At 38.8% G+C, this 24,976-nt stretch overlaps 1 protein-coding gene across 1 annotated transcript; it reads left to right on the top strand.

Moving 5' to 3' along the window:
- The first annotated feature begins 411 nt into the window (after positions 1 to 411).
- dusp3a (dual specificity phosphatase 3a) lies at positions 412 to 24,216 on the top strand. Its single transcript, XM_042507818.2, has 3 exons — positions 412 to 779; positions 10,040 to 10,272; positions 14,674 to 24,216. Exons 1-3 carry the CDS (start codon positions 598 to 600, stop codon positions 14,901 to 14,903), a joined length of 645 nt encoding a protein of 214 aa, XP_042363752.1. The 5' UTR covers positions 412 to 597; the 3' UTR covers positions 14,904 to 24,216.
- The last annotated feature ends 760 nt before the right edge of the window (positions 24,217 to 24,976 follow it).

Genomic DNA, 24,976 nt, shown 5'->3' with positions numbered 1-24,976 from the left:
TACTTAGGATAATATAGATATATTTATATTCTCAAATGTTTTACATACTTAATGTACACATTATATATGTACATATACACACACACAAAAATATATACATACACATATACAACACAAAAAAATATGTTTTTTGTTATTTTATGATTATTAAGTATTTCTGATTTGACTGATAAGTAAGTGTGGGCTACTTTGTTACATTCAACCACGTGTCTACTGTTTTTATAAGTTTTATAATTTATAATCACGTTTTATATGGTGCTAGTTTATTGATTCTCGCGCTTTTATGAACATATTTAAGCTCTCTGTGCAGCGCTTGTCAAAAATATTGGTTTGCTGTCGTTTTACTTTGAAACTCGTGACCGGAACTCTCCGCTAAACCTCCCTCGCGCTTGACGTCATAAACTGTAGAAAAAACGCTCGCGCTTCATCATCATCATCATCACCAGACACCTTGTAGAAGAGAAGACAACCACGCGCACGACTCACGTGCGGAGGTAAAATGCAGCTGAATAACGAGACGAGGCTCGCGAGTTCGGCGCTGTTTGTTATCTAACATTAGTTTGGAGAGAAGAAGGAGGCGGAAGAAGGAGAGGCGCCATGAAGAAACACCTGAGTCCGACCAAACAGCAGCAGCAGCCGCCGGCGGAGGTCCCCCCGGCTCCCGGCGGAGAGGTGACCGTCCAACAGCTCAACGAGCTGCTGTCCAACGGCAGCGGCTTCTACAGCCTGCCGACCCAGCACTTCAACGAGGTCTACCCCCGGATATACATCGGCAACGCGTGAGTCACTCAGCGTTATTGTTTGACACTGACAGGTGAGCTGTTTTTTTGTTGTTGTTGTTTTTTAACCGAGCAGACGCGACCATGACAACAGTGTCGCATGTCCGGGGAGCAGGCGCGCAGGGCGGGCTTGTTATTTTGGTGTCTCCGCTGTCATCATGGAGGAAGCGACAGCCTGTTGTTGTCAACAAATTGTGTTGTTTGTCCTCGAAAATGCAGCCAGCGGCGACGCGTCGGCGGTCACACAGGTGGACTCTGTAATTCTGTGGTGTTATGTTAAAATAATAATATTCATATTTACTGTTTTAATTCATAAACACACCCGGGATCGCACACTGAAGGACGGACACAGAGACCTTGTTTTTACTCAATGAAACCCTCCATCATTAGTATCACCGCCGTGTAATCACGTCCTCGTCGCTCCACACCCTGCTCTGGGCTGCAACAGCCATCACATATCAGTTAAAATAGATGTATATCTGTTTTAAAATACATTTTCATTCATAAGATGCTCTATAAACAACAGGCGGTCTCGTGGCTCCTGCAGAACAAAGAGGAGCACGTGAATGTTGTAGTCGTGAGTGAGAAGATGCACGTATCAGTGAGGTGAGCCTGATCTCCTGTCAGTTACACCTTTTTAAGCATTTTACACCTAAATACACACTAATAAATCCCAAACCTGCCTATAATAGTCTGAGTTTTTAGGAAAATAAATTATGAAATCCTGAGAACATGAATAACTTGTGTAGTTAGAGATAATAAACCTGTTGTGAGGCCACCTGGAGCTGACTTTTTAAATTTTTTTAAGTAAATAGTATAAAAATGCGATCGTCTTATACCGGAGAGGAAACAATTAGTCGATTAATCATTTCGTTTATGACCAGAAAACTAATCTGCAAATATCTTGACATTGGACAAAAGGTTGGAGTGAAAATTAGGGCAATGAAAATTTAAAAACTTAATAATGTTATAGTTTCTCATGTGTGGACATTAGCATTTTGGCGTTTTGCAGATGTTGGGTTTTGTTCTCCTTAACTCTGCAACTAAATGTTGTTATTCTAAGGTGATGTTGGATTTTGGTTACTTAACAAAACAACTTGAAACCAATAAAATATCAGCGCCATCTGTTGTCTGCTGGCGTTTTCAGCTGTGGAAAAAAAAGCTTTGCTGGAGCCTTGCTGTAAAATAATGTCATTTTCTGAATTTACCTGTTCTAGCGGTTCTGTTATTTGCCTTTATCCACTTAGTCATTGTATCCACGTTACTGATGACTATCAAAAATCTTGTTGTGTAAATATCTTATGAGAGCATTTCTAGTCAATTAAACAATGTAATTGCAATATTGATAGAAGTATTTAGTCAAAAATAACATGATATTTGATTTTCTAGATCCCAAAGTTTGTCTGACCGAGACTCCAAAATCCACTTACACTCAATTTACTGTAACGTCATCAAATTTTCGTATTTTTGTCTGAAAAATGACTGAAACAGTTAACGAATTATCAAACTTAATGCAGATTTCTCACCATCAATCATGATGAATCAACTAATCACTGCAGCTCTAAATCTAATAATAATGTATATCTGGTAGTTGGTTATAAACATAAACACGACATAAACATTTTTTGATAAAAATTTCTTATATTTAGAAGTTTATGGCTGCAACCAGCAATTGTTTTCATTATTGTTAATTTAATTTTGATACATCAGTAAATTATTTAGTTCACAAAATGTGAAAAAAAATTCCATAACAATTTCCCGAAGCCCAAAGAGATGTTCTCAAATTTCTTGTTTTATTTAACCAACAATCAAACCCAAAAACCCAAAGATATTAGTTTATTATCACATGAAACAAAAAGAAAAGAGAAAATTATAATTTCTTGGTGTCTGTCTTTGCTGTTATGTACTTTAGTTCCTGTGCTTTCACCTGTATCAGTGAGAGGTGCTGATGTATCATGTATATTAAACATGGCGCACGGCCGATCATAAATCCTCGGTTGTTGGTTGACTGGATGCTATCGGCTTTGTAATGAACATGCCGACCATTTAGAAATTTACAGCTCGCCGTTCCAGTAAAACCAGTTCCTGGTACTTCCCGCACAGATTGTGTATGAGATGTATTATGCACAAATATAAATACACAACAGTTCTTACTGTCAGTACACTTACAGTATTCGGAGGGGGATATTCCGGTCATGTCACGCGGAAATAAGATTGTTTTTATCGGTATGTAATATCAGTTTTTATGAAGAATAATGCAGTGGTTGTCATGACAAACCTGTTTGTCAGGTTTTTCACGCTGTATTCTTTTAGCCATCCTTAGCCTTGAACCTGGGCTAACTTAGTCCGTTTTCACACACACATTTTTAACCTGGGTTAAGCTTAGCCCGGGGCTATATGATCCACACTGCACCTCTACGAGCTCTGGTTTAAGGGTCAGTTTTAACTAGGGCTGCAACAACGAATCGATAACACTGATTATAATCGATTATTAAATGTGTCGCGGGACTGTTTACGGCACATGCAGATGGGGTCTCGACAAAAAACGACGTATGTTCAGGTTTAATTCATCGATTAATCGAAAAAATAATCAACCGATTAATCGATTATCAAAAAAAAAAAAACGTTACTTGCAGCCCTGATTTTAATATGTAACTAATGTTAACTTTCTTAAATTCTGCTATCATTCAGCCCAGTTTCACTCTGGCAACTTTTAGCCCAGGATTAGGTCCTTTTAGAGGAGTTAACCCTGCAAACTCGGGGTTAACCCCCCTCCAGAGCAGGGCCAGCAAACCTCAGGCTCAAGTCAGGTTTAGCACACCTGGCATGTGTCGGGATTGAGAGATTAAAAGCCTGAGTCTAAGAGCAGTGTAAGAAGTCTTACAGCAGAGTCTTACAACTGAAAACTTATTATATGATCTATAGCCTGACTGATACTGGATTTTTGAGGCCGATACTGATATTGATATTTTGGATTTTAAAAATCCAAATCTCACCTTCACACCTGGAAACCTGGAAGAGTCATGGAATTAGTAAATGTCATTGAAAATTTTGCAAAAGTCTTAATAATAATAATAATAATAATAATAATAATAATAATAATAATAATAATAATAATAATAATAATAATAAATATCTTAATTTACATAGCACTTTTAAAGTTTAAGTACAAAATGCTTCCCAGACTTACAGAATAAAAATATCAGACACCCATGTAGCCCCTCCCCCGCCCCCCTTATGACATAGAGCACAAATATTAAACAACACTGTGTACATGAACAGATGGGGTGAAAGTACAAAAATACAATTTCATAAATAAGTAAAATGTAGATAAGCGAAATAAGCTTGTATAAGCAGTTATTTTTGTGTATTTTTTTAAAATTGCGAGGCGTGCAGCATATAAAGGATTTCTAATAATGTACCTGAACCCAAAGTTGAAATCTGATCACAGTACAAAATTATTTGGATTTAATTGTATCTAATTTCCAGATATTTTCTTAATCTCAATTTGGACTGACAGAAAAGAGTTCTTATTCCTGAAACAGACATATTAAAAAACGTTTTGGTGTTATTTGTACCATATTGGTATCAGTATCAAATATTTATGGTACTTGTTCTGTCTTAGCACATTTAAGTAAAAATAATTTTGCAATGAAGAAGTATTTTTTGGCAACATAACAGGAAAGAAGCCACAAAAAAACCAGAACAAATCTAATTACGTGATTTTTACAAGTTTCTAACAAAAACAACTAAAAAATCCTACAGTGCACAAATATCAGAAATCATTTTCAGGTTTCAAGTGTCAAACTTGTCAGAACACCCAGTGAAGAGAAAAAGCCCAGTTACAGGAAATGTGATATTTAAATACGCTGTGCTGCGCTGTAACGTAATCTAAGCTTTCACAGAGCAGCTCTTGATCTCACTGTTATGGATTCATGGTGGAGGACGGGTTCAGGGACGCCCCTGAGAGACGTGGTGTCTCTGTGCAGTCCATCATTTGGCTCCGGCCGCTGCCAGCAGGGTGGTGGAGGAGTACAAGCATATTACTGTACCTCTGTACACCAGAATCACTCTGAATATGCCAATCTGCCCGGGCCAAGTCTGCAAACAAAGAGCTGGCAGTCGAGCGAAGCTCAGCTGAGGCCGATCAGACCAAACTGTGGGACTCGATGTGTCTCAGCTTTGTTTTTTGATGTCCGATGAATGAATCATGTTTTTGTGATCATTTAAAGTAATGTTTTTCTTTATTTAATGACCGGGTTCAGTCAGGCGGGGTAATTACTAAAACATTTTGGCGTAAAAGTATCAAACGAGTACAAAGGGCAGTGTGGTGTAATGTGATATCACAGATGGCTCGGGCAGAGCGAGCTGGTATTGATTGTTGATGAAAGCCTGCATCTCGTCCACCGCTGGGACCCACTGAGCCTTTCTGCTGATGTGTCCTGTGTATTATTCGTACACGGTTACGACTTAAATTGTGCAGCTGGCCCAGATCAAAACAAACGCACCGATTAACACAACATATACAGTACTTGATATACTATGTGTGCTGCAGCGATTCGCACACTTATTCGCTTACAGTTCATGAGACTATGAGCAAAGACAGAAAGCTTTGCCCTTGAAAATATTCATCAACGTCTCACATCCTCCAGAGGGAGTTGGGCCCATGAACTATTTTAGGCTACGATCTATACTTTAAAGCAACAACCAGGACAGGATTTAATATAGGATTGTTCCTCAGAGTGACAATTGAACGCCCCGGGCTGCCCACGTCAGTTACTCAATCTTAAAATTGTGGTACAGTTTCAAAAATAGTATGCAGGCCCTTACAAGTAATTCATTTTTTGTGTTTTTTATATGTGAAAATATAGTGGCAGCATGAAAAAAAGTCATTTAAGGGGTAAATGTGGTGAAAATGAATGAATATTTGATATTTGCAATTAGGACTAATGTAGGTTAAAAAAAAAACCTCAATGAAAGCAGAAAATAATTTATTTTATAATTAAAGCCTGATTTTGAAAAGGGCTTTTGTATGCAGAGCGGTATGAGTTCACAAGAAATATATAAAAATCAATGCTGCTGCAAATCAATGACATATCCTAGGCTGTGATCATCAAAAAAATCAACTTTGCATGCAGTATATTGAAAATAATTCATTTTTTGCGTTTTTTCATCTAAAAACATAGTGGCATTATTACAAAAAACCTTCATTAAAAGGGTTAAAATTCTGAAAATTAATGAATATTTGATATTTATGATTAGCACTGATGTTGGTTTGGGAAAAGCGATACAAGTGTGTGTAATACTAAAGCGGGCCCTAAGGGTTAATTATCCAGAAGAAAAGTATATAAAACAGACATCTGGGACGGGGAAGAAAAACAAATCTGGGCTCATCTAATTGAATCTGTATGACTCCAACAATAGAGTTTTAAAAATGATGATCTATCAAAAATTCTGGCACTTTGATGAACAAGTCAGTGAAATCCCCTAAATGCATTATGAGCGTTTTTTTTCCAGAAGTCAAACTCCTTCCACTGTTCTCAGATCAGTCGTAGTCAGCACTATGAAACCACCGCGCAGCTCAGGGACACACTTAAGGTGTGGTTTGTTTGCTTTGAGGAACACTTTGGCTCTTTGTGAAGCCGGTCTTTAATAATGGATGTTGTGGGACTGCGGATCCCAGGGTGGAGGAGGCTGGGACAGGCCAGGTAAAAAAATTAGAGGGAGCCTGTGAACTCGCTTGAACCGGAGCGCGTGCCTCTGCAATGTGTTGTGTACAGTCTGCTTCCACATGCATCGATGCACATTACTTATGTTGCATTGTAAGCATTTACTCAATCATTTATGCACATACGTCTAAATATACGCGGACGTACTCTGAATAAAAATGCAATAATATGAATGTGAAGGACTCTGTGCCCTGCAGCTGACACACGAGCAGATGGGCCGTCTCATCCCTCCTCCAACGCCCATAAAGCAGAAATGGTGGCAGGGAGGATTTTTTATTAGTCCTTGCAGAGGGGGCTTTGCAGCCGCCACCTCCAGGGAGCTGTCCAGGGTCACCTAGCCTCGCCTCACCAGCGGCGTATTGACTGTAAGGAGATCTAGCAATAAAAGCTCTCAGCGCTGTCAGGGCGAGCCGTTTACAGCAAGATTTATCTTCCTGAGGTCTGAATAAAAATAAAGCAAATATAGAATAAAAGCTTTTTGCTTTTATAGTTTTTAAAAGTGTCTATTTGCACCTTGTGAGAGTTGTCCCGCTGCAGTCGGCTGTTTACGCTCATCCCTATGATGCGTTATTATGGATCCTGCTGTGTGCAGATATTGGTTTTTACTCGTCACGTTGACACGTCGAGGTCCGAGGTGGTTAGGATCAGGGCAAAGAGGTCAGGGTTAAGGCTTGTACCAACTAATCTGAGGTATTCTGTGACATTACAGGGAAACTTCACCCCACAATGAACATTCAGTCATTTTTTACTCACCCTCATGCTGATGGAAAGTCGGGTTAAGTTTTATAGTCCACAAAACACTGCTGGAGTTTCACGGGGGAAACGTGTTTTACTAATCTCCCAAAAAATTTAATCAAATAGTGACAAGGATTCAAACGTTAAAAAGATACATGATAAAACCACAAAATGTCTCCGTACTGCTCGTGTGAAGTAATCCAAGTGTCCTGAAGCCCCGGCATCCCGGTTTGTTTTGAAAAACGTCTCAAGCGTCATGTTTTCTTCCAAGTTTGGAAGTTGCGTACATGTGGTATCTACACGCTAGCGTTTACATCCCCCACACAGATAGAGAGAGACTTGTGGAGTTAGCAGCAAGCAACAAGTCTTTTTGTTGGATTTAAAAGGACTGTGTATGGGGGGCTTCCAGGGAGCATGTAAACACTAGTGTGCAGATACCGAGAGCTCTCATTGGTCTTCCGTGAGCTACAGGATACAAAAAGTCTAAAAACATGACGCCAGTGACTTTTTTCAAAACAACTTGGCACGTCGGGGCTTCAGGACACTTGGATTACTTTGGACGAGCAGTATGGAGATATTTTGTGGTTTCATTATGTATTTTTTTAATGTTTGAATCCTGGTCGCCATTTGCTTCAGTTGTTGGGGAGATGAGCCTAACACCTTTTCCCCGTGAAACTCAGACAGTGTTTTTTGGACTGTAAAACTTCCATCGGCATGACGGTGAGTAGATAATGACTGAATTTTCATTTTGGGTCGAACTATCCCTTTAAAGTGGTAAGTTTATATGAAAAAAGTGAAATGTTATGTCAGAATTTAGGTCATGCAGATGACACATTTACTGGCTTCCTGGACTGTTTTGTCCAACTACAGCCTGAACTTCCACATTTTGATATTGCCCACCACCTCGGACACAAAAAAAGGCCTGTATAACAGATTAAAAAATAAATGGATGTGTGGAAACTAAACTAAATATTATACAATTAAAACAAAAAAATGTAACAATAGTATACTTACAAAACTAACTAAAGGAAAATATATATAGGAAATGTCTTTAATTTTATTCTGACAGTTTTGTCAAATGTGTCAACACAGCAAGTATGAAGATGCATTGGTGCAATTTAAACAATAAAAATGAAACAAGCACTCTGGAAACTAATCTGAGCTGAGAACCAAATTTTGAATAAAAATAAAAACTGATGAAAAATACAAACTAAAATAACTCACAATAAGTCATTATCTGCGTCTCCATCAGCTGCAGAGTAACATTATGAGGCAGTTTTTCGGTGTTTGAACGTAAATTCTGTGCAGCTAATTAATGACACTAAATGTGTCATAAAACTTTAATGCAACAAATACAAAAGAGGCATTTTATTTAGAATCAATGGGCAGTGCCTTCGGCCAGGTTGGACCGCAACAGTGGACACAGGCATCGAGCCAGGCAGACCGAGGCAGCCAAAAACCCCAGACTGCTTTGTTACGCTTTGTTTGCAACAACTACAATACTGCATATTAGGTCAACGCAGAGCAAAGCGAGTACGGCAGAGCAGGAGGACAGATTTATTGTTTCCTGGAAGCCAAATGCATGAAGATGGAGATGATTAACCATTTCTTTGTGTATTTAGTCCTGCCTTTTTTAAACTTTATTTATAGTTTCTTTATAAATATGTAAAAATCTTGTTTCGCTTGCCATTATATTTTTTCTCCTTTACAATCTCTCTTTTCACTTTTTATTTTTTCTGACTGTGTTCACAGTTTTTTGCCATTATTCTGAAAAAGACAATATTCCTACTGAGATGTTGACATGACTAATAAAATCAATATTAATTAATATTAATTTCCCCACTGCACGACTAATAAAGGATTATCTTATCTTATACGCAGCTGATTAATGTGCTCTAACATGTTTATAACGTCAAAATAAAATTTTGCTTCTTTGCATCAAACTTTCAGAATTATCAATAAATTAGTTGTACTTCATTTTTTTATTTACTTGTTCATCTATCATTTATTCTGCTTCTTTTCTTTGTTTTATCCCCCTCTGATGTGATGTCGTCTTCTTGTATTATTTCTTATATTATTTTATTGCTTTTATTCTTAGATTTTTTAAAAACTTTATTCATTTAATGCTTTAACTGCCTTTCGAGATCTGCCTTTTTATTCACCTTTATCCGTTTTGTTGACCTTCTGTGTTCGTATTTTGTTTTTGCCTTTTTGTTTGACTTTTCTTGACCTTTCTTTGTTTGGCACGTTTGTTGATTTTTATGTTATTATTTTGCTGCTGCCGTTGCTTTGTCTGTTTGTCACTTTGTAAACATCTGTTTTTAAAGGTTAAATAAAGCTATTATTATTCATAATTTGGAATAACATGCATAAAAAGACACATTTGAGTGCAACATGCAGACGTGTTTCTCCAGCTCTCAGCAGCAGATACACAGTTTTTGGCTGTGTATCGAGCTGTGATGGTGCCAGCACAGAGCTCACTGAGGTGCATGCAGAGCGGTCGTGAAAGATGCAACCTACATTGTCAAAATATCACTTTAAAATAAATTGTGCTGACACGCTGCTTTGCCGAATCTGTCAGGTGTTATTATTAGTGCTGTTATTTGTTTTGGATGTCTTGTTCTGCTGCTGAACACTCATCATTTTAAGTTGTGAGAGAACTAAAAAAGTTTATTTTATCATCAACAGAGGTTTTCTGTAAGTTTTTATTAGTGTGCGGACTTTGTTTCAACATCAGCAACTTGCGAAAGTGATTAAATTAATGGGTTTTTTTTCACTCTAATGCTGAACACACAGGTTCGTAGCCCAGAATACAATGCGTCTGCAGAAACTGGGAGTGACGCACGTCTTAAACGTGGCAGAGGGCACCTCCTTCATGCACGTCAACACCAGTGTGGATTTCTACGCCGGCACGGGCATCACGTACCACGGCATCCAGGCCAACGACACGGAGCAGTTCAACCTCAGTGCCTTCTTTGAGGAGGGGGCTGATTTTATCGACAAAGCCCTCGCACACAATAACGGCAAAGGTGAGTTTATTTTGAGCTTTTACGTGTATAAGGTGCTACAATGTCTTAGAGTGGCTGTGATCAGCTTCCTGCTGGCATGTTTTGCAGAGCATGATCACATCAGCTGACAGGAAGTAAACGTGGACCAGTTCCTGTGAAACAGTCCATTTAGGTTTTAAGGAGCATTCTTTACGTGCTGTACAGCACTTTTGGAAAACGCTCTAAATTGGGGTTTTTACTGCAGTTTGCACCACACAGCCTCTTGCCTGTTTTCGGTCAGCTCTGCGTTGTCATGGATACGTTGTACATAAACCAACAAGTGAACCACGTGTGAGAAAACACTTGAAATGTATGAATGACTTGGATGTCAGCAGGTTTTTGGATATGTGCAAATTGAGCAACCTTTTCAAGAGGGAAGCTGTGTTTGGTAACTAAGTCCGCTACTGGAGAAAATCATGTTTTAATGCAAAATGACCAGAGTCATACGTTAATCGGAGTATGCACGGCTGCAAATAAACAAGAACATTAGTGCAATACCCAACTCTTTTGCAGAATATGGACAAAAAAAAACAATTTTGTGAATGTAAATTTAGTCATTGTTTCCTAAACACGATTGAACTAGACGATATATTCTTTGTCATCCACTGTAAAAAAGTTTAGTTTTTAAAAATAAATGAAAAAAAGCAGCATTATTTTGTGCATCTTCACAAAGCATCACTCTTGCAGTATGACCGGTAAACTCCAGTTTGGAAGAAAGATGGGATATTGGCAGAAAATGTTACACCACTTGTTATCAGTATGTGCAAATGCACCTAAAGCCCAAAGAGAACAGAGAGTTTACGTCTTAACAAAACCCCTCAAAGGTGGATCAGATCAAAGAGGAACACGGTGTCGTTCTCACTTCAGCAGCTCCGGCTTCAAAGTAATTTGTCTCCACAGGTTGAGGCGTGAAAAGGGGCTCCTCGTGTTGCCCGTCGAACAAAGGATTCAAGATTTAAGGCGTCTTTTAACGATTCACTCTCAGTTCATCGCTGTGGATCTTCAAGTGAACGCAGGCGATAATTGTGACGGCCCTGAGCGTCTCGGGCTAAATCTGACACACTCCTGAGCCCTGCTCCAGATTCCGTTATCAGATCACGTGGAAATGTTCCTGTAGCACCTCACCGTGTCCTATAATTGATTGGTTTAACAGGTGATGTGACACGTTTGGACTCGAATAAAACAATGTATGAGAAATGTTAAAAATGCAAAAATCAAAGGGGAGTTAAGTCTTAAATTAGTCATGATATACCAACAAGGTCAGATGTGCTGTATTTTAACATTTCACGTGTGTTGTGCAGCATTTTTGAAAGCAGAGTGAACTAAAGGAACAATCAATCCCAGGAGTCTCACAACAACAAAAAAATCCCTGCTCTCCCAAAGCTGCAGCTAAATGTAGTCGATTTGTCACCACACGTGAGGGATGTGTTAAATTAGTTTGCTGAACTCTGTATTTCCCGGCACGGATTTATCGTCCACCTCGGCACAGAAAAGCATCTTAATTGTCGGCAGTTTGGCGAAGCTGCAGCGACAGTGTGGTAAATCAGGAGCGACTGTAGGAGAGCGGAAGCAGGATACCAGCAGACAGTGTTTCACCTCCTCCCTGCTGCAGTCTGACATTGTGCTCTGTGCAACATTATCTGTGACATTTTCTGACCTCTTTGCTGCAGCTCTGAAAAGGTCACAGGTCTTTTTTTTTTTTTAATGAGGAATCGCATGGATGCGTTGTTGCTACGTGTCCGCCATAAAGAAGACACGAGGTTACTGTGTGTTACAGGAGGCGGTCATGTTTAGGAGCTCACGCCGCACAGTCTCAAAACATATTCCAGTGAATTATTCTGTGATTAATTTATCTAAATAAATCGAGTACATCAGTTTTTGCTGTGAAAGTAATTTTTAAAATTTCATTTCAGCTGAGTTTTGGCAGATTTTATTGTAAATGTATATCAGTTCAAAATGACGGTTATTGGTTTCATTAACTTCTAATAAATGGCAGCAGTGCTGAAAAACAGTATAGGAGCTTATTCAGATATATGCAGTGAACTTGAGACAAGCGATTACCCTTCTTTTGTCATTTTTTTCCATTTATTCCCATTATTTTTGCACCTTGTTTTCTTATTATACTTGGCACCTTGTTTTTTATGAATTAATATTTTTATATTTGTAATTATTTTTTGCTATTATATTGTTCATTTGCTCCTTGCACTGCAAATTTCCCCACTGTAGGACTAATAAAGGATTATCTTATCTTATCTTATCTTATCTTATCTTATCTTATCTTATCTTATCTCTTATCTGTTGACGCTCACTTCTGTTGAAGCTTTTGAATTTGCGTTTTTTGTTAATGCATTTTTGTTTTCCAAATTTGCAAAGAATTTAGGATTAACTAAGATTTAGGACAATAGGGTATGCAAAATATCAAGAGTGAAGAGTGCCCTCTGCTGGACAACAACGAGAACTATTTCCAGCTGTCTATCAGCCTGTGAGCAGGTCATCAAAGTTTCAGTACTTGATTTTTCTCCAAAAAATTCACATTAGGAATTAGAAGTGACAGCTCCGCTAGCGAGTGAGTGATGGAGTGAGAAAATGAGTGAAGCGGTGAGCCAGAGATCCTGCGTGTCTTAACAAGAGGATACAGTGGAATCAGCATTGATCGGCGGCAGGCCGGTGATTAGGTGCTGAAGAGGTCATTTCATTGGCAGAGGAGGAAGATTACACTACAGAGCGGAGAGAAGAGAGAGATGTTGGGGGTAACGCTGAGAGAGGGACACAGAGAGGTGTCGGGTTTCAAATAAAGTGCAGAATCTGCAGATCTGACCCGAACATCAGCTGCTCTGTGCTGCTCGCCAAGTCCGAGTCCTCATGGGGCCTCAGGCTTGTCAGTAATGAAAGTGTGAGTTGGATAGAAACAAATCTCAGACAGCAACACAAACAAGACAGGACTCACACAAATAAACACACGGACATGAAAACACAAACACGGAGATCATGTGTTCAGTGAACACACACCGAGTCTTTGCGCAGGATGTGTGTGCGGTGAAGATGATTGACTTTGCCGAGTCTGCAGCAGAGGTCAGGTCTTGTATTTGCATCTCCTGGCACAGAAGATGCTTCGCTCTGCAACTTTGATCGCAGCGTATGTTCCCAAACCGCTCTGACTCGTCTTTGTTTATTTGTTTCTTTTCTTTTTCCTCGATTTTTCTTCCTCCTCTGAGTGTCCGAGTTAAAAAAGCCACCATGAAGCAGAAATTCTGTCTGCTGTAATTTTTTTAACATTATTTTGTTATTTAACGCTCTGTGTGGTTCTTTAACCTTTTAGGTCCCTTATTCCTAATTTTTATAATTTTGGCAGTGTTCATGCATATGGCACACTTTTGGCAAGACTGTGTATTTTTGTTTAATCTTGTAATCTCATTCAAACTGCAGTTTTTGATCCCACAGAAGCATAAAAACATGCATTGTATTATTTCTGGGTGTCGTTCTGGGCTTTTGACTTGTAATTTGTCATTTTTACTATTTTCCACCTGATTTCGTCATTTTTTACCATATTTGGCATATGGAGAAAACACATGCTATTTCCATTAGTTTCACTGGCACAATCAGTGTTGCTGCAAATTATTGTATCCCATATCCCAGACTGTGATATAGTAAAAAATGAAAAAATCTACTTTCTGTGTAGTATATTGGAAATAATTCATGTTTTGTTTTGTTTCAAACAAAGTGGCATCATGACAGAAACCTGGCATTTAAACGGTTGAAATACTGAAAATCCATAAACATTTGATATTTATGATTAGGATTGATGTTGGTTGGAAAAAAATAACTCAATGAAAGTGGAAAATAATAATGTGTAATATTTTTTAAAGCTTGATTTTGAAAGAAAATCAAAAACTAAATTAAAATGACAGTAAAAATAAACTAGACTTGGAAAAAAGGACTTTAAAAATATTATAACTCTGTAACAAAATTCTACACATGTAATATTATAATTACAGTTTTTCCCTTAGCTTTTTTTCTTTTTTCTAGCTTTTTAAAAAAAATAACTCTAAATCTACTAATGTCTTGCAAGTTGCTTTGTGCCTTTTTCCCATGTTTTTGAAATAAAATAGCTCCAGTTTGCTGGTTCACACGGTTACATGAGAGTATATATTACACGAGTTGTTTTTAAGGAATTACGTGTTCAGGAGGAGCCAACTGATTTAGGTTTGTTGCTGTTTGTTTGTTTTGGTGTTTATGTGTCGACACTAAGATACAGATGCTGCAGAATTCTGCGAGCTGCATCCTTTAAAGTGACTTATGATGAGACTCAGCATTTCTCCGTGGTGTTTTTAGTGATTCTGCAGCACTCATCTCATTGTTCTGCTCTCTGTTTGCGTCCTCCAGGGAAGGTGTACGTACACTGCAGAGAAGGCTACAGCCGCTCCCCCACCATGGTCATCGCTTACCTCATGCTGCGCCACAAAATGGATGCCCGGATGGCGGTGGCCACCGTGAGGCATAAGAGAGAAATCGGTCCTAACGACGGCTTCCTCCGCCAACTGTGCCAACTCAACGAGAAGCTGGCGAAGGAGGGCAAGCTGAACGGGGAGGTGGGCAAACTAAAGACCAAATGAAAGCAGGACACACCCTCTGCCCTGTCTCCCTCCCTCCCATCACGCCTTTCACAGGCTTCAGCTGCTCTCGGACCCCCACCCTGACCAAACCAGCACCCATCTGACACACCAAGGGGTATTCTGAAACACACACGTACATGCATTTGTCTGTGTAGATAATTATTCCACATGCACACACACATTTTCTTTCTAATCTTCAGTTCACGGCGACAAAGAGTGTGATCTCAAAATACTTTTCCCCTTTTTTAAAAACTCGCTGCAGGTCCCCCAAAGCAGCACCTGAAAGCATTCCCACGAGTTAAGAAGGTGAAAACTTTGCCCTGATTTTTAAGATTTTTTCCTTAAATAGAAGATTATAGCACAATCATTCCATAGTTTTCCACTGCCGGGAATATCAGCGATGTCTCCGCAAGCAGGAGTACTCTATAAAATTCCAAACGAACTTTTAGATATTAACCACGCAGACGAAAATAAGTCCAATATGTGAATGGATGGAGGAAAATCCCAAACATTCCATGAAAAAAGTTTTGTTTGCCCTCTTGATCCTTAAATTCTCTCCCACCTTTAGGGGCAGATGTTAAATGCACAAATGACTCACACTCTGATGCAAGCTGTAGCTCTGTGTGGCATTTTCAATCCCCGACTCCGCGGCCTCTAGTTTGATGGCGGTATATGTCGTGTCTCTGGGAGCAGCAAAGGTCAAGCCAATTAAAAATAACGAGCTGCTGCAGCGCGGGGTTGCTCATGTAGCGGGACATATTTAGCTGCTGATGTGACGAATGTTCGGTGGAGCTAAATGTGACGTTTTAGTTTGTCATCGAGCTGCACACGAGACAAATCTCGTTTAGTAAGCGTGCGCAGTATCTGAGCGAAACACTGGACTGAATACCCCCTTTAAAAAAAAGCCTCAAATGAGCTATTTTACAGTATTTTATTTTCTAAAGTGGTTTATTTACAAATTCAGTTTCAACCTGCATTAGAAACAATAAGAGACATTAAATTTGAAGATGCAAAGGAAATTTTTACGCTTGATAAAGACAGTTAGTCGAAACACAATCTGCTGGTTCAGTTTGTGTGTTAGAGGCAAGAGTTATAATGGTGATAAACACTTTTTAATAAGAACTGTAACAATATATATATATATTTATGTTGGCAGACTTGAAACCTGGCGAGAGACGTGGGGGTTTTGGGACGACCCGCACGTCACTATCAGCCTGGTTTCAAGTCTGCCAACATACACTCAGCAATTACCGCGTATCGCTACAGGTGCCACCAAAGAGAAATAAACACAGAACTCCAAGGTTGTAGCCTAAAATTGAGCCTTTGTAGTTTTGACTGTTATCTGAATAACTATGTGAGAAAAAGTGAGAAAAACTGCAGATCAGTTTGGCAAATGTGGGAAAAAAAATCTTTCTTTTTTTTTTTTTTTACAAGATTTTTATTGATTTAAAAATAATAATAATAATAATAATAATAATAATAATAATAATAATAACAATAATAATATTAATAAAAAATAATAAAATTTGACAAAAAATTTAAATGGGGGAAAAGACAGGGTAAAAGAAAAAAATATGCATACTGGAAAAAAAGGATGATTTTTTTAAAATAGATTTTTTAAACAAGCAGACAAAAAATAAATTAATAATAATAGTAATAAAAATAATGTAATTTGACAAAAATTAAAAGGGGAAAGAAAAGAAAAAATATGCATAGTGGAAAAAAAGGATGATTTTTTAAATTGATTTTTTAAACAAGCAGACAAAAACTAAATAAATAATTAATAATAATAATAAAATTTGCCAATAATATAAATGGGGCAAAGGTCTGATGTGGAAATAGTTAGATGTTCCTCAGAGGAAAGAGACTTGTTGTCAGTTGTTGTGATAATAATTAAGTCAAGTCAATTTTATTTCTAGAGCCCATTATCACAAAAAGACGGTTTGCGAAAAACTCCCGAAAAAAGAACCCCTGTAACACTTAATATTCATAACATCCCCGCATTACAAAAGGATTTACAGTAAGTTAGGGGAGTTAAAAGCTGATTTCACCAGTTTACTACCTTCAAACTAGAGGCCTTTATTTGTAGTGGTCACATGCATCACCAGGGGACGATGCCACCCGCTCTCTCAACAGAAAGTTCCAGTCATCACGCCAGAGAGTTGTCCACTGCCAATTCCCTGACACAGCCATTCGGTCAGCATCCAACGCCACTGTTTCATCAACAGTCTGTCAGAGGTCCATGCACAACATGTCTCACTCCTAAGTGTGTGTGTCATACAGTAATTTATTATGCCTGACTTCATGCGCACACCGGGTCAACTTCTGTTCGTAAAACATTGCGATATATGTCAATACCCCCATCAGATATATAGAATGTAATCACATCTAAGTATTCAGGCTGTAGTTGTTACATAGGCAGCAGTAGTTCAACAATACACTTTGAAAGTATTTATTATCGGCCGTAATTCTGTAAAGTAGACCTAGAGGCAGGAAGGACGGCGGCGGCGACGGAGTGATTTTAAAACCTGTAACAGGTCACTCCTCAAGAGCTTTTGAGACAAATTACCATCAAAGAGCAGGAAAGTCACAGCTGTTGAGCTGGATGACCACCAGCATCACTCAGAGTGTCCGTAATTCAGCCACCATATCCACCACAGTGTCCGCGGCCCGATTCTTGGACGTCTTTCGTTCCAGGTCTCAAGTGATTCGGACATCCTGATGCGGCTCGGCGTATTACTTCCGTTGTGCCGACTTTAGGTCGAAGCTTGACAACAGCCCATAGATACCCACCCAGAATGGATGTGGCCCAACTTATTTCTTCTGACGTTGAATGAATCAAAAACAATCGCGGTCCAGAATTGTGCCAGTATATTTGGCAGAGTCGGACAACAGGACGCAGCCGAACTAATGTCTTCTGTCTTCTAATTTTGGGCCAATGCTAGGTCAGGCCAAAACACTGGCCTGATTCTTCCGAGTTTGGGCCGATGCTGGGCCAAATTATTTTTGGTAACGGCCTGGTGATGGCAGTGCCGGCAGCCAGAATTGGGCCAAATAAACTGGCCAAATAATGCGACCCGATTCTAGGGCGTTAATTAATCCAAATCCCACCCAAGGCAACCGGATGCTGCTGGACTTATTTCTTCCAATGTGCCAAGTTTGGGCCAATGCTGGGCCAAGTCATTTTTGGTAACGTCGCAATGTCAGCAGCAAGAATTGGGCCAGTTTATTTGCCTTGATTCTGCACTGACATTCGGTCCGAGGCAATTTGAAGCAGCCCAACTTTTTTCTTCAGACAAGCCGAATTTGGGCTGATGCTCGGCCAGGTCATTTTTTAAAACGTCGCAATGTCGGCAGCCAGAATTGGGCAAGTTTATCTGGCGTCATTTACATCCCGGCGAGGCTTATTTCTTCTGATGTGCCGAATTTAAACCAATGCTGGGCCGTGTAATTTTTAATAATGGCCCAGTGATGGCACTAAATAAACTGACCCGATTCTGGGACGTTATTTATTCCAAGTCTCAGCCGAGTCGGGCAACCGGATACAGCCCGACTTATTTCTTTCGACGTGCTGAGTTTGGGCCAATGCCGGGCCGGGTAATTTTATCTGCCTGGGTCACATCAGATTGCATATTTCTCCTGAACAAACGGCCTCGGGCATGTTAGCATGAATCCAGGGGGGATAGTCGTCTCACCAGAGAGGAGAACGTAAACTAGGTTGTCTCACCTCATTAATGGCACTATTTATTCCTCCTTTGATATATCTGTATACATATGAATATATACATGTATACTGTATATACATATTTAAGTGTTGACATATATGAATGTATGAGCAATGTGTCTATAACGTGTAGGTATCGTCGGTATGTCTTATATATCATGTTATATTTGTATATGACATCACAAAGTAGCTCCTCCATTGTTTCTGTTCCACAGTGGATTACATGTACATTCATATTCAGATATAATGTACATGTAAAATGTGTTTGATTGTGATGTTTCTGATCACAATTGTGCAAAACTTGCTTACGATAGCAGGGTTTTTCCAACCCGGGATACTGAGGCATGTGATCATCGTGTTCGCTAATGTTTTGTGCAGTTTTAAGTTTCCATGGTAGTTTATTCATAATGTACAGCAAGATGCAGGTGGCAGCATAAGATGGATCAGATTTTCCTGCATATGACCGCACATACATGTCATCATGGATGCAGGATGCACTCATTCAGTCGAACGGTCATTTGGTGCTGCGAAAACATTCACGACTCTTTCTTACTTGACAAGAGTTGGAAGTTTTATGTGAAAATCAATATTTGGGTTTCTTTGCATGACAGTTGATTCTCAGGCTACACTTTTCATTTCGATGCAACTTTTTGAGCTGCAAAGATTAAATTTCACTCATTAGCATTCGCAGGCTGCAGACTCTCCACCAGGGGGAGCTCTTTGATTAGTCTAATGCAAGTTTCACAAAAATAAGGCTCTTTTTAAGACTAAAATGTTAAAAAGTTAATAATTCTGAGATTAGGGCCATGTTTCTATGCTAACAATTAAAGACACCCACTGACTAGTGGTACCAAATAACAAAAAAGAGGAAACCATGGCTCATAATTATTTTAACAATTTTAGGAAGAAAGTAATGAGAAGTGATAGAGTTACTTGAAGTAAAATATCTTTATAACTTGAATTTTTCCAGAAGGCAAACATTTTTTGCCAGAGTAAAAGGAGCTGAGCAGTTCGACACATTTCGCGAGGTAGCCTCATTTTATACTTTGAAATTCATGCTGAAATTGTGGAATATTAATCCATCTTCAAATGGTAAAAAACTAAAACAAGTTTGTGCAACAAAAAACTTTAGTCTGAATATTATTTAAATCTAGGCAGCAGTTAAAGTTTGCCTTTGTGAAACCCAGTTTTACATGTCAACTGGAGCCACCTACAGGAAAAGAAACAGCAAGATTTTTCGGACGCAGATGTGCTGCTGCTGCCACCTACTGTCAACGAAAGTAGCTGCGTTTTTAGTATTTATTTTCTAGATGATTTTAATATTTCCCTTTCTATACTGTCTGATCTGAAAGTCAGACAAGTTTCTCTAATATTCTCGTTTTAAATTTGAGGTGCATTAAGTTGCAGAATAAAACTGATGTCGCTCTTTTCAGGATCAGATTTTTCAAACCAGACAAAGATAGAATAAAAAATAGTGCTGAAACTATTGGAGAATAATCTGCTACCAAAATCACCTGATTGTTTAAATAGTTTTCCAAATACTTAATGGTTCCAGATACTCCTGTGTACTAATTTGCCTTTTATTAAATCTATATTTGGCTACCTGATGCTTTACATACCAAGCAGCTTACAGAATAGTAAAAAAAATAATCATCAAATCAATCCATAATGAAAATAATTAAATTAGTTGCTTCTTTAGTCCTATCATTTCAGTTTTACAAAGCTTGGGACTGTGAGGATTTCGTGGGTCAGTGGGGAAAAAATCCTGCAGACTCATGTGCAAATACAGCCAGTTGTGTTTATACAGCAATCTGCTCTCATAAAACCCAATCTTTAAGTACAATCTCAAAACATGCATTGAAATGTCAAGTGTTGCCGCAGCCTCTGACTCATTATTGGCCCGGAGGAGAAGTCAGAGAAGGGAATATTAGCTCTGGGAGTTAGAAACGAGGCTAAACTGTCTCAAACTCTGCTGAGTGAGAACATGAGTGCAGTTGTGATGGCTCTCGTGGGAGGAGGGGGGGGTCACAATGTTGCACCGATTCTGGCTCCCAGTGTTGGTTCACGCGCAGGTTGTTCCCGTCATTCGGCCATTGCATGCACTTGAAAATGTTTCAAAAAGCAACACACTTGATTTCACACATCTTGCCTCCTGCTTTGTGTCTGGCAAGAGAAATCAGGTGCAGCAGTTCACATTTGAGACAATTTTCAAGTCTAATTTAGCGCATGTGTCACACTGCATTTTTCCCACCGCCTTGTCATGAACCCCAAACCACAACGAAGAAGCTGAACAGATTATACAACAAAGACTCTGTGCCCTCACACGAACGCATTAAACACCAAGATTGTCTTGTGCCAAGTGACCTACCGTATTGTACAAAAAAACCTTTCTACGTTTACGATTGGCTTTTTTTTGTCGTTCACATGGACTGGGGTTTCACTCATAAAAATATTCACATCTGCTCTACAATACTGCCCTCCTTCTGAATTCACAAAAAGCAACAACTTACTCTACACAGTTCAGTTTGTCTCTAAAATTTGAGAATTATTGGGGTCAAATCGGTCCAGGATGAGGGTATGTACTTTATAGCATCAACTGCCTACACCAACCTGCTTATTGATTAAATCATTGACAGTTTTTGGCTCCTAAGAGAGGGCCTGGTAACTAGCCATGGTAGATGTTTTCTGTCACATTCTGTATTTTCACGACAAAATTGTAGAAACGTTTTCCTAAAAAGAAAGCGTCTATGATGGCTACACTCTGCTGGCTTCACACTCTTTTTATGCATCGAGTAACAGATAAACACTGCCACCTGCTGTTCAACAAATCAAGTTAACTGATAATAATTTGACGTCATTGATGGTTCAGGCTGTTCTCATGCACTGTTCGTATGTATGCCTACGAAAAGAAATGCACCAGAACTCATAAAACTCGAGTAGTCGAAGGCTACGATCGCCCGATCGATGCACGTACGGGAGTAAAGAAGGTAGTACTATAAAGAGTGAAAGTCTGCGTACGGAGGTCGGTCGGGGTCGGTGGATGGGTCAAACAAACACAGGACTTTCTCTCGGGAGACTGGTGTTTGTGTCCCGTGTGAAACCAAGTGAACTTTGAATTATTTTAAGGCACATCATCATATGTTAGTGACATAACTTAATGTTAATTACGTAATGACGCACAATCATAATTATTTACCTAAACATTACCTACATAACTTTATTTTTATGCTAAGTTCATCATTTACCATAGTGTAAGTACTTCATTTTAAGTTAAGATCTCAACTTAAAGTACATAATATTTCAGCCGTGGCTGTATTCTCAAACCAAACCTACATGACTCTACATTCCTAAATCTAACCTACGTAACTTTACACTAAGTACGTAACTTTGCTCAAGTACAAAAATTCACGTTAAGTACATGTCTTTATGGTATGTACTTGACTTAACGCTAAGTCCGTGACTTTCAGTGAAGTACATAACGTGATGACGCACAGCCATGATTCTTTTCTTAAACCTAAACTTACATTCCTACACATAACCTACGTAACTTCACATAAAGTGCGTAACATAACGTTAAATACGTGATTTTATGCTAAGTACTTTTCTTTAGGTGCATAATGTGAAGACGCCAAACCACAACTCTTTTCTCAAATCTAACCAAACTGACTTTACATTCCTGCACATAAGCTACATAACTTTACCTGAAGCGCTTAATTTTGAGTTGTATACGTAACGTGATGACGGCCATGTTTCTTTTCTTAAACCTAACGAGGGTATGAAAGTAGAACCAGACTCCAGCCAAATGCTGGTAAAATGTGCAAGTGGCTGCTCGATTTATTTGGCAAAAAAACTGTAATCTGCCGAGTTGCTGGTAGATTTTGGAATCCAGCAGCTGCAAATGGACAAAAAAATGTATTTCCAACCCTGAATCTAACCTACGTGAGTACACAACTTAGAATCAAGGGTGTAACTTAACGTTTAATGCTTAATTTTAGGCAATGTGCTTTAAGTACGTGATGTAAAGATGCCAAACCACGATTCTTATCTCAAACTCCGTGACTTTACATTTCCAAACCTAAGCTGCATATCTTAGGTATTTATTATTAAGTATATGCTAAGTACCTACGTGATGTGATGACGGCCAACGATAATTTTGTTCCTAAACCAAAGCACTAATTAGCTGGGTACTAAATTACAAGATATACAAACAGTCATATGTGCATTTTCGTAAGATATCATACGAACCGTTGTATGAGGATATGCCGAAAAGTTACAATCAAACCACGTTTTCAATCAAATGACACTTTTTTTTCTTCCTTAACGTGAAACCCTGTAAGATTTCCTTTGTTTTGTTTAACAAGGTACCAGCATCGTCTGTGGGTTTACTCCAGGTACTTTATGTATTATCGAGAATGTCAATTGTGAAATGCCATTGATGTATATTGTTATATATACTGAGTATGTAACACGCACTAAGGCAATTGTGAATTGCTGCATTTTACCGTCTTAACTGGCCTACTATATAGATAGGACATTGTTTGATATTGGATCTAGTGAGCTGAAATTGCAGAAACTGACTTCTTATTTTCCTCAAAGTTTAGTTTGTTTTTATTTAGATTTGTCCTGTTAAAAGGATGCAAGTTGTTGTTTTTTTTCTCTGCTAATAAAGAAGGCTATATTTTGTACAGTAGGAAATCATGAAAGCGTGATTGTGACCTACTTCTAACCGTGATGCTGACACAGTGCGACTTTATCCGTGATGTTTTTGGATGAGTCATCTTTAATGGTACCTGGACCAGGCAGTAATTGTACTTCATCCATCGTGCAAGTTACCAGAGTGGAGAAAAGGGAGGGTTAAATAATTCAGAGAGAGTCAGGTAGTTTTTTTTTTTATCACAGAAAAGTACATTAAATTGACTTTCGGATGGTCCCAAGTGGCCTATCTCCGCCATCTGCGCTGAAGTCTGCAAAAACCTGAGATGCTTCAGCCGTCTGTGACTGACAGTCGATATCTTACATCATGGAAACTCATCTGGCTGAACTTATCTAAACCGTCCATGATGCAATAAAGTCCATCCGTGCGGTTCTCTTGAGAGCGCTCAAACAAACACCGGAAATTACTTACAAATACTGTTTGGCCCAGGTAAAGTGCAGAGCCGCCATCGTCTTCTTCTTCTTCTTGCTCCCATTCTGATAAACGGCTTACAGCAGGAGTTTTAGCACAAACGAGCCCACTGCCCGACTCCTCCCGGAGTCCATTACACACACTCACATTTCCGTTCGTGTACAGATGTCTCGGAGGACATTGTTTGGCTGTTTTTGGGTATATCCACGTATACATTTGTCACCGCCAGTGACATCTCGACGAACACAGCACCCCACCCGAAGCCTTACAGTAAAGATCAATTCTTTCGATTGTTTTTCAGTTTGTGTATCTCACTTCACGCAGCAGGAAGGGCGAGCTCCCTTACAGGATGAGACATTGTTGAAGTGCACTTGATTTTAAATTGCAATGTTATTTTTCTTACCTTGGAGAAGTCCCTTCTTTCTTATGTTTAAGAAATAAATGGCTGAGGTATTAACATCTTATCATGAGTGGCGTCTTATTTTGACAAAGTTTGATTGATATCTGTTCTTCATCATACGTGTGTGTAAACACTGTTCATACATGTGGAGTATACAGGTTCTCCTCTCTGTGCTGCATAGTGGTGGAAACACACGTTTTTCCTGCCATGACCAAAACATCCGCTGTAAAAAAGGTCTATTTAACCCTTTTGAACCTGAATCAGCATAATTTTTCTTGTGCAGCGTTCAGACGGCTTTAATTAAAATCTTTGAATCCTTGGCAAATTGGTTTTATTTCTTTCAAAAACATAGAAAAGGGACAATCAGCAACTTGGTAAAAAATGCGAGAAATTAGTCAAAGGTGACGAGGAAAATGACCTGGAAAAAAGAGAGATTGAGAAAATTATTAGAAGATTGTAAAAATAAAAAAACTAGTAAAAAGATGTACATATATATTAAATAGAATTATATTTTTTAAAAACGATGTTACAGAATTATATTTCTATATTATTTTAGCACTTTTACGGGTCATTTACTTGTTTTTGTTTTTCACTTCTCTTTTTTGCTAATTTTCAGGAAATATTCTTGTTTGTTTATTCTGTAATTTCTTGCTCATTTTTTGGGGTTAATTTCTTGTGAAGACGCTCATTGCCTTCTTCATATGCTCTGAAAGAAATCATTTGCTCAAGTTTCAAAGTGTGTAAGGAGAAAAGTTTAGAGAGGAAAACCCACCGTCATGTCCAATATTGTTCAAAAAGTACATTATATATTCAATCCATCTTAT

This window comes from Plectropomus leopardus, chromosome 19 (genome assembly GCF_026936395.1).
Source record: "Plectropomus leopardus strain MGB_pleo_1.0 chromosome 19, ASM2693639v1, whole genome shotgun sequence".
Classification (NCBI taxonomy): Eukaryota; Metazoa; Chordata; class Actinopteri; order Perciformes; family Serranidae; genus Plectropomus; species Plectropomus leopardus.
Note: the sequence above shows the minus strand (reverse complement) of the source record. Positions and strands in the feature narration are given on the sequence as shown.